Source organism: Puma concolor, chromosome E1, assembly GCF_028749965.1.
Source record: "Puma concolor isolate L17-30 chromosome E1, mPumCon1.1.hap2, whole genome shotgun sequence".
In the NCBI taxonomy this organism is placed as follows: Eukaryota; Metazoa; Chordata; class Mammalia; order Carnivora; family Felidae; genus Puma; species Puma concolor.
The window spans coordinates 45,676,201-45,694,086 of record NC_141680.1 but is presented as its reverse complement, the minus strand read 5'-3'; the positions used below and the strand labels follow the sequence as shown (position 1 = coordinate 45,694,086).

General features: G+C 40.4%; 2 protein-coding genes across 2 annotated transcripts in view; both read right to left on the bottom strand.

Annotated features, from left to right (window-relative positions):
• LOC147574432 (uncharacterized) overlaps positions 1–17,886 on the bottom strand; it is a 299,824-nt gene that overhangs the window by 218,307 nt on the left and 63,631 nt on the right. The window lies entirely within an intron of this gene.
• LOC147574434 (uncharacterized) overlaps positions 1–17,886 on the bottom strand; it is a 51,639-nt gene that overhangs the window by 15,555 nt on the left and 18,198 nt on the right. Inside the window, exons 3-7 of the mRNA XM_086685525.1 lie at positions 17,612–17,683; positions 13,472–13,543; positions 12,640–12,720; positions 2,475–2,546; positions 1,836–1,911 (exon numbers count right to left, since the gene is read on the bottom strand). Coding sequence (XP_086541651.1) covers positions 1,836–1,911; positions 2,475–2,546; positions 12,640–12,720; positions 13,472–13,543; positions 17,612–17,683 — 373 coding nt within the window. The remainder of the gene's footprint in view (positions 1–1,835; positions 1,912–2,474; positions 2,547–12,639; positions 12,721–13,471; positions 13,544–17,611; positions 17,684–17,886) is intronic.

Below are 17,886 nucleotides of genomic sequence, written 5' to 3'. Positions count from 1 at the left end.
CGCTTAACCGACTGCGCCACCCAGGCGCCCCCCCCCCCCCAGTGTCCACTTTGAAGAAACTAGAAAAAGAAAAGGAAATTCATCACTGAGTAAGGAGAGAAAATGGAATGATGAAGATCAAAGCAGAAATTTTTAAAAAGGAAAACAAAAATAGAGAAGTCAGTGTAATGAAAAGGCACTTTTTAGAGAAGATAAGTAAAACTGATAAACTTCTGGCCAGATTTATCAAGAAAAGACAAGAGAAGACACAAATTATCAATATCAAAAATGAGAGGAATGACATCACTACAATTCTACAGATACTAAAAGGATAATAAGGGAACATTATAAAATACTTTATGTCAATAACTTCAAGATGAAATAGATTCCCTGAAAGACATGAACTACTCCAAAAAATAAGTATGTAATTTAAGTAGCACTATTACAAAAATAAAATCTGTAGTTTAACACTTTCTCACAAAGAAAGCTTCAAGCCCACATGGCTTCACTGGTGAATTCTAGCAAACATTTAAGGAAAACACAATGCCAATTCTGCACAAACTGTACTAGAGAATTGAAGAGAGGGGACTACTTCCCAACTCAATTTTAAGGCCAACATTCACCTTATGAAAAATAGATCAAGACATTAGAAGAAAGGATAGATAGAAGATCTCATATACTGCAGGCTGGAATGCAAAATGGTACATCCACTTTAGAAAACAGGTAAGCAGTTTCTTAAACAGTTAAATATACACTTAGCATATGATGTAGCAATCCTGCCATTAGGTATTTTACCCCCTCCCCCCCTCCCCCAATGAAAACATATGCTCATACGAAGACCTGCATGTAAGTGTTTTAAGCAACTTTATTCATAAAGGCCAAAAAGCTAGAAACAACTCAAATGCCCATTAACTGATGAACGCATAAACAAACTGGTATATCCTCACAACTGCAATACTACTCGGCAATAAAAAGGAAATGAACTACTGACATGTGCAAACACATGGATGAGTCTCTGGGGTGCCTGGGTGGCTCAGTCAGATAAGTGACCGACTTTGGCTCAGGCCATGATCTCATGTTCCGCAGGTTCATGCCCTGTATTGGGCTCTGCGCTGACAGAGCCTGGAGCCTGCTTCGGGTTCTGTGTGTGTCTGTCTGTCTGTCTCTCTCTCTCTCTCTCTCTCTCCCCCTCTCCTGCTTATGCTCTCTGTTTCTCAAAAATAAATAAACGTTAAAAAAGTTAAAAAAACACATGGATGAATCTCAAAAGGATTATGCTGAAAGGAACCAATCACAGAAGACTGCATACTGTATGATTTCATTTATTTATTTTTTTTAATGTTCATTTATTTTTGAGAGAGAGAGAGAGATGGAGGGCAAATGGGGAAGGGGTAGAGAGACAGGGAGACACAGAATCCGAAGCAGGCTCCAGGCTCTGAGCTGTCAGGACAGAGTCCGATGCAGGGCTTGAACTCACGAACCGCGAGATCATGACCTGAGCTGAAGTCGGACGCTTAACTGCCCGAGCCACCCAGGTGCCCCTTGTATGATTTCATTTATAAGACACTGTGGAGAAGGCAAAACTATAGGGACAAAAATTAGGTTGGTGGTTGCCAGGGCTGGTGGTGACAAAAGGGGATTGGCTGCAAAGGCACATAGGGGCCTTTTGGGGTGACAGAAATGGTCTACGTCTCAAATGTGGTGGTGCTTACATAACTACACGTTTGTCAAAACTCATCAAACTGTACGCTTAAAAAGAGTAAATTTTATACCTCAATAAATCTGACTTAAGAAAACAATAAAACAAATCTAAATCAACAACTAAGTGAAAATACACATAAGAAAAATCAACTTACAGTGTTTCCAAATTCAAGGGTCATCATGAGGATGCTCTCAACTGTTGTAAGTGACACCTGTGTTGATCCCATGTCTCTGAAGGAGAAAGCCCAAACATGCGTGATTTGAACCCAAGGATAAAAATTCTGTACCTAAAAAGATACTTAACAACATGTGGTTACTTCAATTCTGGCTTCTTTGTCAAGTCAGCTCAAGAGTTTTCTTGCTATGGACAATAATTTCAGAAAACTCCCAATGAAGACATTTTATGTGCATCATCAAATTAATCACCTTGGTGCTCAACAGTACAATCCTTTTTACTCTTATCCTCATTTTCATTCTCAATTGCATCCACCTCTCTTGATTACTCTTTTTTTCTTTTAATATACACCTTACTCCACTTTCCACTTTGAGATAAATGGTATTTCTACCTACATCTGCAAGTCCCATGTCTCTTATGTGTTCTTCACTACTACGCCTTCCTCTGCAGGCTATCTTGCCCATATACGTTTTTTCTTTGCTAATAATGCTTATTTCAATAACCCAGTTAAAACTTAAATTAGGACTTTTTAACCAAAACGCAAAATACTTAATCTTTTGATGACAACAAAAAAGATCAGAAATCATCTCATGAGCCATGAGATTGTTGCAATACTTACAAATATTTTAATGCTGGCAACTTAAAAAGATAGGAATCTTCAACAGCTGACAGAGGGTTACGGCTGATAATTCTGAAAAATGCAATGGAATTAAAATGATCTGCATTTCCAGTAATGACTACCATGAAAGTTTATGTTCATTTTGGGGGTATGGAACTGGAAGGTTAAAACTAATCATTTTCTGCCTTTGCCTATAAATCACCCTTAGAATCTGTAAAGCACTCTTCCTTTGGGAACTACCCAGCTCTCTGGACGATAAAGTGGAGAACAGAAAGAGAAAAAAAAATTTTTTTTTTTTTTTTTTTTTTTTACGTGGACAGCAAAGCAAAGATATGCCAAAGAACTTTTTGGGCTGAAAACCCTAGAAGTGACTATGCTGGTAGGAAGCCCAGGCTCTGTAGGAAATACTGTTTCTAGTGTCCTCTATAATTCTAGGTGCTTTTCCTTTATCTCTAGAAATGTAAAAAATTCCACAGTTTAAAACACCCGGTTAAAGACAAAAATAGGACCAATTCCTCAGTTTGGGGGCTAAAGACAAAGGGATTAATCTAAGAGGAAATGGTGAAAGCTATACCCCCACCATGTGTATTCATTCTCCTATGACAGCCTTTGTTAGGTGGCATATGATCCCGTTTCCTTATCCATCTCCTGGACTGCCAGCTCCCTGAGGGCAGGGACCATACTCTATTGTCATTTTTGTCCCTGTGCCTGACAGAGTGCTTGTTATTTACTAGTTACTTAGTGAAGGCTTGTTGAATAAATAACATTTTGTCACTGCTTGACACAAGTTTTTATTCCAAAATGCTGAGTAGATTTTCTTCTCAGTTCTTTACAGCAAAAATAAAGTGAAGGAAACAGGAAGAAAGAAAAGAAAATCTGCCTTTAGGTTGACTCTGCTCAAGAATCATCACTGTACTTTTGCAAAATTATAAGGATAATCATCACAACCGATACTATTGAGCTATAGGGCATCTGTGATCAGCATTTCACATTTAAACCTCACAATAACCTTATGTGATAGACACATCATTACCCCATTTTACAAGTGAGGAAACTGAAGTACAGAGAGGTTGTATAATTTGTCCCAGTTTGTCAAGCCAGTCAAGAAGCAGAGATGGAATCTGAACTCAGTTCTGACTCCAAAGCCTGTATTTAAATTGTATGAAAAAAAGGGGGTTTAAAATAGCCGTTACCTTAAACTTAACTTTGAGAGCATTAAATATAGAAACACTTTGCTGAACTTCATCTCTCCATCTGGGAGAGCTTCTCTAAGAATTACATTTTCTACTTTTATTCCTTTCCTCTAATCATCTCCCATGATTAAGTATTTAATTAGCCTGTGATCATTGAGACTTTACAGATTTCATTTCTTATTTTTTTATTCTATTTTTTGAGAGAGAGAGTACAAGAGTATGAGTGCAGGAGAGGCAGAGGAAGAGAGAGAGAGAGAATCCCAAGCAGGCTCCATGCCCAGTGCAGAGCCTGACATGGGGCTTGATCCCATGACCGCAAGATCATGACCTGAGCCGAAATCAAGAGTCAGGCAGTTAACTGAGCCACCCAGGTGCCCTGAGACTTTAGAGATTTTAAAGCCCTGTTACAGGTGAATCAGTGAAAATGAGAAAGGAAGGACGTCTGAAAATTCATCCTTCCGTAAAAGCAACAACAACAACAACAACAACAACTAGCAAAAATGGTCAAAATCAACTTTCTCAGAACTTTGGAAATTTTAACCAATGGGCTTGCAGCAACCCGGAGAGCATGTATTAAAGAAAAAATTACTAATTTCTATAAGAACAGTGAGCTCTGTTGTTTTAACTTGTCCTCAACCTCTGCTCTCCATCCTGATGATAGCCTTAAAAATTGCCCACATCCCAGGGGAACAAAATGGAGCTGAAGTTCCTTAAAGCCTCATTCCCAAAGAACAAACTGTCATTGTTTTACCTGTCTAGTGGGGTCCCTAAAAAACTTCACTTGAAAGCCTTGCCCTTGACCTCACTGAGAACTGCACAGTGCTAAAATAGCCTCTTCCCAAGGGGCATTTTTTTGAAAACAATTATAGATAAATGTTTTAATCTGGCAGCTATGTGAGGCAATTGATCACAAGACAAAAAATAGCCTAAACAAAAAGCCTAAAAGGGAAAAGCTGAGAAATGAGATGTCCATAGGGACTTTGAAATGCTCCAACATCTTCCTGGGTAACTAGAAGACCACAAGACATATTCCTGGGAATGTAGAAAAAAAACCTTAGCACTAATAAATGAGTTCAGCAAGGTTACAGGACACAAGATCGATATGTAAAAATTAGCTTTATTTCTATACATCAGCAATGACTATTCCAAAGATGAAATTAAGAAAACAATTCCATGTATAACAGTACTCAAAAGAATAAAATACTTAGGAAAACATTTAACCAAAGAAGTGCAAGAATCACACTAAAAACTACAAAACGTTGTTGAAAGAAATTAAAGAAGATTGAAATAAATGTAAAGATATGCCATGTTCACGGATCAGAGGAAAATATTGTTAAAATGGCACTATACCCCAGATTGAACTGTGGTTTCAGTATAATCCCTATCAAAACCCCAACTGACTTCTTTCCAAATATTGGCAAGCTAATTCTAAAATCTGTATGTCAATTCAAGGGACCGAGAATAGCCCAAAATGATCTTTAAAAAAAAAAAAAGTTTATCTATTCATTTTGAGAGACAGCGAGCATACACACCCGTGCAGAAGAGCAAACATGAGCGAGTGTGAGTGGGGAAAAGTGTGAGCAGGGGAGGGGCAGAGGGAGAAAGAGAGGGAGCATCCCAAGCAGGCTCCATGCTGTCAGTGCAGATGGCAACACGGGGTTCCATCTCACAAACCGTGAGGTCATGACCTGAGCTGAAATCAAGAGCCGGCCACTTAACCAACTGAGCTACCCAGGGGCTCCAAAACGATTTTGACAAAGAACAACCAAATGGGGAGACTCACACGCCCTGGTTTCAAAACCTACTTCAAAACTACAGTAATCACGGTGTGGTACTGGCATAAGAACAGACATGTAAGCTGATGGAACAGAACTGACAGTCCAGGAATAAATCCTCACATTTATGGCCCACTGATTTTCAACAAGGGTGCCAACACCATTCAATGTGGGAAGACTAGTGTTTTCAAATGATGCTGGGACAACCGTATATCCCCATACAAAATAATGGAGTTGGATTCCTACACTTCACACCATATATAAATATTAACTCAAAATGAGTCAAAGACCTAAATGGAAGAGCTCAAGCTATAAAACTCTCAGGAGAGAAATCTTTATGACCTTGGATTTAGGCAACAGTTTCTTAGACATGACACAAAAAGCACAACAAACCAAAGGAAAAATAGGTAAGCTGGACTTTATTTAAAAATAAAAAAACAACCCAAAACTATCATATGTCTGATACAAGTCTAGTATCCAGAATATCCAGAATATATAAAGAACTCTTAAAACTCAGGAAAAAGACAAATAATCTAATGTTTAAATGGGTAAAGGATTTGAAGAGACATTTCGCCAAAGAAAATACATGAATGGCCAATAAGCACATGAAAAGATGCTCAATGTCTTAGGTCATTAGGGAAATAGAAATCAAAGCTACAATGAGATACTACTCTACACTCACTAAGATGGCTATGATCGAACAGAGAGACAATGATAAGTGGTAGCAAGATTTGGGGAAACCAGAATCTTCATACATTGGTGGGAATGTAAGATGGTGCAGTCACTGTGGAAAACAGTTTGGCAGTTCCTCAAAAGGGTTAAATATAGAGTTACTACATGACCCAGCAATTCCACTCTTAGGTACGTACCCAAGAGAATTAAAAACATATGACCACACAAAAACTTGCACATGAATACTCATAGCAGCATTATTCATAAGAGCCAAAAAGTCAAAATAATCCAAATGTCCAATAACTCATGAATGGATGAACAAAATGTGATTGGAGCACCTGGGTGGCTCAGTCGGTTAAGCATCTGACTTTGGCTCAGGTCGTCATCTCACAGTTCATGAGTTCGAGCTCTACATCAGGCTCTGTGGTTTTGGATCCTCTGTCCCCCTCTCCCTCTGCCCCTTCCCCGCTTGTGTGGGCGCTCTCTCTCAAAAATAAATAAACATTAAAAAAAAGAATGAAGTACTGAAACATGCTACAACCGGATAAATCTTGAAGCCAACAAGCTATGTGAAAGAAACTAGACACACATTTCGATGAAATGTCCAGAATAGGCAAATCCATAGGGGCAGAAGGTAAATTAGTTGTTGCCAGGGGCCTGGGGGGAGGGGAGAATGGGGAGTAAAGGCTGATGGGTATGGTATTTCTTTTGAGGGGGGTGATGACAATGTTCTGGAATTAGCAGTGATTACTGTCTATCAAAGTATACCATTGCACTATATACTTTATAACGTTGCATATTCTATTATGCGGACTATATCTCAATTTGAAAAAAAAAAAAAAAAAGAACCACGTTGTGATAAATAGAGAACCAGTTGCCAGAAGATAAACATGTTAGTAGGTGGAGAAAAGGGGAGCGAAGATTCAAACTCTTCCACAACGGAGGTCAGAGGGAGTTAGCGGTGCGGCTGGGAGCCATGCGTTTTTGTTCCTGCCTTGGAAACTCCCCTATTCTTCCTATTCCAGCCCATTCTTCTACGTTTTTTCAGGCCCATTAACATGTCGGGTTTGTGTAACACTAGTTAATATCCAGTCAGACAATGTTATGAAGAGAAAGAACGTGAGTGTCACATGTCTGGTTAAACACAGTTCCTCAACCTTGAGGCTCTGAATGTCCTTTGGCTTTGAAACAATAACAATGGCATTCATACCTACAAGCTTACTGGTGGGCTCTGTGCAAGTAAGCTCTTCCACGTGTGTGTCTTCCCCTGCCCACTGCTCCCCTCCCCCCTCCACCCCGCGCCCACCCCCGGCTCCCTATTAAGAAAGACTATGAAGAGTTATGCAGCCAAAACAATTTAGTAGTTCGTTATCCTTCCCCCCAACTATCTCAGTGCTCTACCCCCACTGTCCCCCCCTCTTTCCTGGTAGCTCACCCATGGCCTTATACCCATCGGCTCAGTGCTTCCTCTTACCCAGGCAGCCCTCCTGCTGAGATGAATGCCCCGTGTTTATCTGTAGTGAAAACAAAATACAGGCCACTCCAAATTATCCTATTTCCTCCTGTCTTTAGTGCCGCCTTTTCTTCATGGAGCTATTGTGCCTGAGCCAAGGGGAGAATGAGAACTGACCCGACAGGTTACCTCTGCTGGACCGACAGCAATTGTTTTTCCACAGACTGCGATACGAACGAACGGTGGACATTGCACTAGAGATCATCTCCATTTCCGTTCAATTCCCTCATCTTACAGATAAAAGGTGTGCTGACTCAGTCTATTGGCTTTTGGATATTCGTGGGCTTATCTTTATGGGAGTCAAACATAACAACAGTTATCGTCAAAGACTGTCTCATAATCAAAGTTGAAGAAATACTGTTCTAGATATTCTTTTGTTTTTTAAAAAACTGTATCTTATTTGAAGAGGAAAACTCAAGTATTTTTGCAAAAGCTTTCTGTTGCAGAGCAACGGGACAGACTAAAGGTAGCTCACAAAATAAGGGAACATTTCTTACGTGTTATTTTTTTTTCCTCCAAATTCTTCTACAGAGGTCCAGACAGATGGGCTACGTTTCCTTTCTATTAACTGAGGAGACAGAGAAGACTTGAGGACTGAAGCTTGTCACCACTGTCCTGAATGTACTGAAATCCTAACAGCTTTAGCTGAAAAAATGTCCAAAGCAGGCAGTGAAAATAAATTTCAAATAGGACAAACTCCAAACTCTCTACGCTGGAATCCCAAGGCATGGAGGGAAAACTGGCTCGTTGGAGGAAAGCAGTTGAAGAGATAAGTGGAGTGATCTAGACCCTATTCCAGTCTGTTTGAAGTACCTGGGGATAGAATAACCCCTTTCCTTTATTCATCTACATAGGTCCATGAGCCATGAGAACGTGACTCCCCATGGGAAGCTCCTCAATGCAAGACATCTAAGGGCATCACGTAAATCCTTTCTCAGGGGTTGGGCGGGGGGAGGGGCGAAGCCTAAAGAATCTGAAATGGTGAGCCTATGTTTTAATTAAAGTTCTGAGAATAGCCTTGAAGAGGAGTTTCTGGCAGTGAGGACCAGCCCAAGAAGCAAGGGCCCTGGAATCAGGCAGACCTAGGTCTGAATTCTGGCTGTCACTTCCTGGTGAAGGGACTTAAGTAACGAACGTCTCCGAGTCTTTTTAGCAGCATTTACCTCATAAGGCAACTTGAGGATTAAAGGAAAGAGCATGTGCAAAGCACCTAGCATAAGGCTGGGCACAGAGTGGGTGCCTAGCAGTGACGATGTGATAGTTGCACCAGGCGGTGAGCAGGAAGCCTGGGGATGCCCATAGGTGGCATGGCCAGGAACTCCAGAAGCATAGGGAAAAGGAGCTCCCTGCTCGAAAGGTCCTATTCCAGTGAGAAGCTGACTCCAAGGGACGACGCCCAAAAGGCCAGTTGTCATTCAGGTCCTACCTAGTGCCAGGGAATGCGGAATTGTATTACTCGCGAAGCTTCTGAAGTGGTTCTGTCACTTATTGACAGTGTGAACCTAGGCAAGTCACCCGATGTCTCTGAGTTTCAACTTCCTCATCCCCAAAATGAGGATAATACTACCTGTGTCACAAGAGTTGCTGGAAAGACGAAAATGAAGTGCCGTGTGAGGGGCCACGTCCGGAGCACTTCCCACGTGCCAGGCTCTATTCTAAGAGTTTAAGACACATTGTCTTACTTGCAGCACAAGCGAAAGGTCTTAGCATAGTGCTGGAGCGCAGTAAATACCTAATAGAGGTCGGTATTAAAGAAATGATATGGGGCGGAGGAGCAACTACCATGCTTCCCAGAGAAAGAAGATGCCTTGGTATATACGTGGGAAGACTCAGATGCAGCTGGGAGAAGAAAAGTAATAGTTGGGTATGACTATGGCAAAGCTTTTGAACTACCAATAAAAGTTACCCTAAATCACCCCAAAAGGACAGCCCTGAGTTGTTATCTTCATCCTTAACGTTTATGCCTTTCTGAATCTGAGAAGAAGCTGCCAGGATTTCCAGTACATACCAAAAAGCGATGACAATATCCTGAAGTGTGTCAACTTTTGTGGGCACACAGCTGTCTAAAAGGAAGCAGATGCCGGTTGACTGGGGGAGCGTTAGGGCGTGTCTGTGACTGGGGCTCGAGTTTGCCTTCAGAGGGTTGCCACACCTACCTCAATGATATTCTCAACAATAATTCAACAGGGGTAAGGCTTAGATTTTCCTTATTCTCCCTTAGAGCTTATGTTCTTGGCACAATACGGATGCGCCACAGACGAGCCAGCATGTGAATGTGCTCTATCCCGATAAGGTACAGCCTTTCTACATCGTAGAGTCCTTCAGCTTCTAAAATCATGGAGCTCGTACTGTTAGAACCAATGAAGTGAATTTTTTAAAATAAGCCACCAGTCTGGACCTGTGTAGGTGAATGAAGGAGAAGCACTTTAAAGTCAGGAAAAAAAAAAAAACTATACTTAACATTTAGGATTATCAACCACTGTTGGTTTTCCATAATATATTTCATTCCTGATTTCATCTGAAAGAAACAGGATTATTACTACCATTCAAAAAGTGGTACCTTATTAATAAACTCTTGGCATGGCTTTGAGGTGGATTTCAGATTCAAAATAGACTTTACCACACCGCTAACGTGTTCACTCAGTGTTTATCAATAACTTAAGAGGCTTCATTCAAAAAACTTACTGAGATATAATTACCTGAAACCCAGGGGTGAATCAAGGCCTTGTAGGGTCTGAACCTCATCTACTTTGGGAAATCCTGCCTCATCAAAACATGCAAAATTATGCGTACAGGAATTGCGAGGGTCCCTCCCAAGACTTTGGAAGGGGCCTATGTAAGTGAGGAGACCTGAAGTTTAAGCTTCAGTCAGTTCAAGATAAATCCACCTCAGCTGGGGCCCAAAAGGTTTACAAACTTATTTAATGCTGGAGAAAATACTGTTTCAACTTATAAACACCCCAGTAATAAGTCACATAGGTAATAACGTGACTGAATTCACGGGATGGCATCTCCCCTGCGCACGCTCTCTTTCTCTCAGAATAAATAAATAAACGTTAAAAAGAAAAAAGAAAAGAAAAGTTTGGCCCAAAACAAGGAGCTCAACCTCCAATACACACTTACTGTACTGTGATAATGTTTTGGAAGTTAACTGTGAATTCGTTTTAGTAGTACAGCTCTATTCAAACCACATTGAAAGGGCTGGCCTACACCGGCCGACTCCATCTTGTTCTGTGTCCTTCAACTTGACCACACCTCCTCCCCTTGAGTAACCCCCCCCCCCCAACTGCCTAACAGGACTCTTCCCCAGGACCCTTCCCCAGCCAATCAGCTGAGGCCGCAGCCATTACCTCACCAACTGCCACTAGGCACCAGTAAAACCTTTGTCCTTTTGAAACTGGCTCTCTCTCCCGGGTATCTCACCGCTGTGTCAGTGCAGGTAGGGGATTGAGCTCGAGCTAGCTCGAATAAAGGCTCTTTTGCTTTTACATCGGACTCGGCTCCCTGGCGGTATTTGGGGATCACGAATTCTGGGCATAACACACATGGCATGAGTATTAATTTATTCTCAATACCAGCTAGCTCTGGTTCTTTAATTACCTTTCTCTGTCATGTAAGATTGATGAGGGAGCATGGGGCAAGTTGAGGGCAAAATACAAGTTAGCACATGCCCCCACCCCAGGTGGGATATGTGTCATTCTGGCTGCTGGAGGACAAAGGAAAGGAAAGAAAACAAATGGTTAACTGATAGAGATCTCAGTCGGGCAAGACAGGGGTTTCCATCAGTTTACAAATATCTTAGTAAATTACAAGAAAAAGGCCATCTTTTTCTCCTTTTTCCAGTATGAAAGATTCTTGGGGACAGTCCCTGTATATTCTTTGTACCCCCGGTACTTAGTACATTGTCGACATAGAGTGCGCGTGGCACGGATTGTTTTTCAATGAATTCATTCATTGTTATCAACGGATTCCACCCTATTTTGTCCTGTATTGCCTACATAACTATGAAATTCAGATTCTTAGAAGAGACTCTTGGTGTTATAAGATGCTTAGTAGAGGTGGTGACTTTTAAGACATTATATTGACACCACTAAAACCTCTTGGTGGAGAAACTCAATGAGCCCGTTCTCTGGCATGCTGGCAAAACAAAAAACTGACCCTCAGTATTCTTTCCCCAAGTTAGGCATCAGCAAATTAATGAGAGAGGAGGCCCCTGCTCTTGGGCACCCGCAGGAACTTACTCCAGCTCCAGACACACCGTAAACACTTTCATCTAACGGAAGATAAGCTGTGAAATCGGATTTCTGAACCACAAGACAGTGAGCCAGTCTTTTCCAGCGTCTGCTTTAGTGGAGGGTCTTCAACCTTGAGTCTCAACATCCCCCTCAGGCCACTGAACATGCCCAGTATGATTTGCTTTTTGACAGAGAAATCACAGAATGTCCCTGCTGAAAGGGAGTCACACACTTCTTAACTGAAGAGTGGTCAGGAAAGAAAGCACATGGAGAGCAGTGCCCTGTGGCAGGTGTTCAGGAGTTCTTGCTGCTTTCCTGATGGCTGAGGAAGCACCCACACCTTTTGCTGCCTGGAGAACTCTGTGCTAAACTTAGTTCTTCGCAGTTCTCTTTTGCACAGGAAACTTGCACGTGAGCCAGAATCAAAGTTAAATTCAGAAGTGGATTTCAAGGACCACGCACACCTTGGGGAAGCATCACTGTCACGAATTCCCATGATAATACTGACTTGGGTGTTACTTGCTTGGGGCCTTCACTGCCCACACAAAGCTGGGTACGAGGGAGGGCAGAGAGTGCCATTTAGGAGTTAAGACAAGTCTCTTGGCCTCTTTGTACCTTAGTTTCCTCATTTGAAAAAAAAAATGGATTTTAAGACCTACTTTCCAGAATTCATACTGGGTTTATTAACACACACCTAACCAATCACTGTATGATATTTTTACATGTAGTTTTTTTTGGTTTTTTTTTTTACATGTATTCATTTTCTGTTTCACTTACAGCTTGTGTAAAAACTGCATTCCATGCCAGGCCTGAAATGTTCCAAAGTTCAGTTTGGTGAGTAAATTGCAACCAAGATTTCTACACACACCAAAAAAAAAAAAAAAAAAAAAAAAAAAAAAAAAAACAACAACAACAAAAAAAAACAAGACACAAACGAAGAAGAAAAACAAGATATTTTCAGAATATTTATCCTTTGGCAGTGATTCTAATTTATAGATAACGAAACATAACCACAATACAATCTCCATACACTAAAGAAATCTCACTATGAAAGATGCTTGCCTTTTTAAAAAAATATTTGCATGAAAGATTTATACTTTCATGTTTATACATGTGGTGCATTAGATACAAATCAGTAAATGCTCAATAAATACTTGTGTTAAGTATTTTTTTCTAGAGAAGTAAGTTTATTTCTCTAGAAAAATGTTTCACAACTTTAGCACTGTTGAGATTTATGGTTGGATAATCTTTGTTATGGGGGGGGGGGGTGCTGCCCTGTGAACTGTAGGGTGTGACAGCAGCCCTGGCCTCCACCCACTAGATGCCAGCAGCACATCTACAGTCTGACAATCAAAAATGTCTCTAGACACTACCAAGTGTCACCTGGACGCAAAAGCACCCTGGCAGAGAACTGCTGCTCTAGAACGATTCACTCTGATCTCTATAATAACTCTCACACCAAACTTTGCCACAGACAAAAAAGATTTGCTACATAATTTTAGTAGCTTTCGACTAATAAAGTTTCATTCATTCAAAATGAATAACAAAGAGGTTTACAATTAAGTTTAATAAAAATTCCAAATACAATGAAATTATATTTGTAACTTACATAAACTGCAAAAAAGGTAGGGATTCAAATATACGTCTTTCAATAGATTGTATTTTATTGCAGGATAAATCTCTAGGAAAAGGAAAAGGAAAATATTGCCTCAATTAGCTCTAAGCTATCTAATTAGTAGGATGATAGTATTGAATAAGTAGCTTTTGGCTAAACTCTGAGTATTAGGAATTGTTATTTGAACCTTCCAGAGCCCCTAACCCTGCCCTCACCTTTCTTAAGAGTCTCACCTTTGTGATCTTCATACATAAAACATACAACTATAGATCTTGATAGATCTTGGAAGTAATCTTTCCTGAGAGCAGAAGAACTGATTAAATGACTTTTTGTGGCCTCATCAATTTCTAAATTATGAGCTCAAAGTTGTGATCTCCACATATAATTTCTAATATTAAAAGGGATATTCTCACATTAGCACACCTTCCTGGTTTCGTTGTATTTCTCGACACCAAGTCAATACCAGAAGAGATAAAAGATACCTTTTCATTTAACTTGAAAAGAAGTTACTCCTCTAATCAATACCTAACTTTGAACGAACTCAGAATTATATTATCATATTAATAGAAATTTATTTTTGGTTGTACATTGCCTAAACGCTCTATGAATTTATCAACTGCTTCAGTTGCAAGTGGGGCCAACAAAAAAAACAACATGGTACTGGATTTTTATTTGGAAACACCCATTCTTGATTATAGTTGACCCTCTTATTTCCATTGACTTCAGCTGAGTCCCTCACTTTCCACCTACATGGGTACCACCATCTTCTGATTGGCATTGTCATCTCTGGTCTCTCCCATTCTAATCTATACTGCACACAGTCACCAGATTAATTCTCCAGGAGTGGTTCTCAAATATCAGAGTCACTTGGGAACTTACTCAAGATGCAAATTCTCAGCTCTACTCTGGACTGAGTGAATCAGGAACTGTGGAGGTGGAACCTGTGTTCTGACAAGGCCTCCAAGTGACCCTGGTGCAGTCTAAAGTTTGTCCTAGAGCACTGCTGTGATAACACGGTAGCTTGGCATATTATCCAAGGCCTTCAAAATCCTAAATCTGGCTCTAGTTTCCTACTCTACAGATACCAAAGAAATTTCTCCTGCATTTTGCCTTTCACTCACTCTATTTTGCAAGCATATTCTTCCCAAGATGTCTATCCGATGACACGTCATAGCCATTCAAGGTTCTGTTCAAACAGCATTTCTCTAGTAACTTCCCTGATCCAACTTGAAGTCTTCCCCCCTCTTCTATGTTCCAAAAACAACTTATACTTCTCATTGCCCAAATCCATTTCTTCCCCTCCCCCTCTCCTCCTCCTCCTTCTTCTCCTTCTTTGAATTTTTTAAAGTAGACTCCACGCCCAACCTGGGGCTTGAACTCACGACCCTGAGATCAAGAGTCGCATGCTCTACTGTCTCAGCCGGTCAGGTGCCCCAATTTCTTCTCAATATAGTTATTCTGGCATTCCATTTCCTCTGGGCATAAACTCCATGAAAGTATGGACTAGTCTTGCTCATCTGCGTTGTCTACTGTGTTTAAAACTGATGCATGGACAAAGAACAAACTCAAATATTTATAAAATAAATTAACAGCTGGGTAGTGAGTAGAAGGAGCAAAATGACTGAAAAGAAATGTGGTTTTATGACTTTGTGGCTCCCGCTTCTGCACTCTGTCAGTGCTTCATCATCCATTTAGTGCTTATGCGTTATGGTTTAAGCTTCTGTTTATTTTCCCTGTGAAATCATGAGTTCCTACAAGGGTGGGAAGCCTGTCTTAACCATCTGCGTGCCTATGGTACTGGGCATAGGGCCCGTCACATTCTTTTTTAGGTTTTGATTCACATTTTTTTTGAATGAAGGAATGAATGAGAACACTTCACCTAACATGAAATAATTGGCTTACAAAGTACCTCATAGTAGAAATAATGAAAGGCCCAATCCATTGCGCAGTTTGTCTCTTTTGTTTTCCTCCAAACTGTGTTTGTAACGTTTGGAGCCCAGATGGCAGAGGTAGCCAAGAAGACCAATACAAAGTGGTTGTCCCCTAAGACTTGGAACGTTTGAGAATTTGAAGGACTATTTTTAGTGTCATATGAGATTCTTTTTACTCACTACCCTTAAGCCTTCCACATTTGCAAGAAGAATCTATTTTCTAAAGCACATCATTAATAAGGATTAATGAGGGGCGCCTGGATGGCTTAGTCGATTGAGCATCTGACTTCGTTTGGTTCAGGTCATGATCTCACTGCTCATGAATTCGAGCCCCGCATCGGGTTCTGGGCCAACAGCTCAGAGACTGAAGCCCGCTTCGGATTCTGTGTCTCCCTCTCTCTCTGTGCCTACCCTGCTCATACTCTGTCTCTCTCTCTCTCTCAAAAATAAATAAACATTAAAAATTTTTTAAAAAAAGGATTAATGAAATACACAGCTTTGGATGGCATGGGCAAAGAATAAACACTGAACCTCCATAGCAAAGAACATTAGTATCTCTGTATGTCTAATGTACAGAGATCTATGCAAACATTTCTTCCTTGACAATGAGGCTGGAGAGATGTTTATTCTGTAATTAGCGAAGTTAGAGGCATTTCTGATGTTCGTTTAGTGTAAACATTTCTAACTATACCACTTAACCATCATTATATTTTTAAAGAGTTCATTTTTTTTAAGTAATATCTATACCTAACATGGGGCTCTAACCTACAACCTCGAGATCAAGAGTTGCAGACTCTAATGACTGAGACAGCCACATGCCGTTTAGCCATCATTTTTTTAATGTTTATTTATTTTTGAGAGAGACAGAGACAGAGCATGAGTGGGGGAGGGGCAGAGAGAGAGGGAGACAGAATCTGAAACCGGCTCCGGGCTCTGAGCTATCAGCACAGAGCCCGACACGGGGCTCGAACCCACAAACTGTGAGATCACGACCTGAGTCAAAGTCAGACGCCCAACCAACTGAGCCACCCAGGAGCCCCAACCCCTTAACCATCATTTTAAACATCTATTTTTATGGTGGCATAAGAATTTCCACACTGATCACAGGAATCTGCTCCTGAAGCCAAGAGCACACTGTATGTTAGCTAACTTAACAATAAATTACATAAAAAATAATAATAAAAAAATAAACTAATAAAATTTCCCACACTGAAATCCCTAATCTGTTCTCTTGATAATTTAATATGTACTTGGTAATACTGCTTACATAATTCACCTGCTTAAATATTTCATATTTAAATATTTCATTTAGATTAAATTATTTAAAAATTCTGGGTTAATGGCATTCAAATTAATGTAAGTGTTCTATATTTTCTTGTCTTGTAGGTGACAATTTGAGGTTAACTTCAATTCCTCTCATTTCACCAAGCCAACTGTTTCAAACCTTTTCTGTAAAGGCCACACAGTAAATATTTTAGGCTTTGCAGGCCATATATGGTCTCTGTCACATATTCTGTTTCTTTCTCTTCTTTTCTCTTTTACAGCCTTTTAAGAACATGAAAATCATTCTGAACTCATAGGTTGTATCAAGACAGACCATACACAGGATTTGATCCATGGGCCATAAATAATAAATATAAATAAAGGCAGATGGTATATGAACACTTACATAACAAGGTTCATATGGGTGTCCATAATTGCTCAGACCTCATTACCCCTTTTCCTCTACAACTGAAGGGCTTTTTCCTAGATCTTGTCTATAAAATTAAAAAGTTGAGGGGCGCCTGGGTGGCGCAGTCGGTTAAGCGTCCGACTTCAGCCAGGTCACGATCTCGCTGTCCGTGAGTTCGAGCCCCGCGTCAGGCTCTGGGCTGATGGCTCGGAGCCTGGAGCCTGTTTCGGATTCTGTGTCTCCCTCTCTCTCTGCCCCTCCCCCGTTCATGCTCTGTCTCTCTCTGTCCCAAAAATAAATAAACATTGAAAAAAAAAATTTAAAATTAAAAAGTTGAAAATGCATAGGAGGTATTTAATGCTAGAGATGGGCTGGGTCCCCACAGACTTACAGAGTTATAGAATTTAATAGAGAGAATTATAGAATTCTACTGTTAGAAGAAATTGTTGCAATTATCTAACTTGAACCCTGTATTTTTTAATAAATAATATAACTAAAAACTCATAATAAATGATGAACTGATTAACTTACAAATACTGGAGGGATAGCAGGTCTTCAAATGTGTCTTTATGTAATTCGGTCAGATAATTTTCACTGAGAATTCTGCAAAATGAAAAGGTCATTTCTGTGTCAAAATGCAAAATAACTACAACAATTTGCTACACAGGACCGCTAGATGTGAGAGAAACCTGGGTAATGGTGCCACCAAATACACTAATTCTTATTTAATGTAGGGATGGCGACCTCTGCTGTTTGATTCATATCTTTTCTTCTCACATACTCCTTTCCCTCTCTCTCTCTCTCTC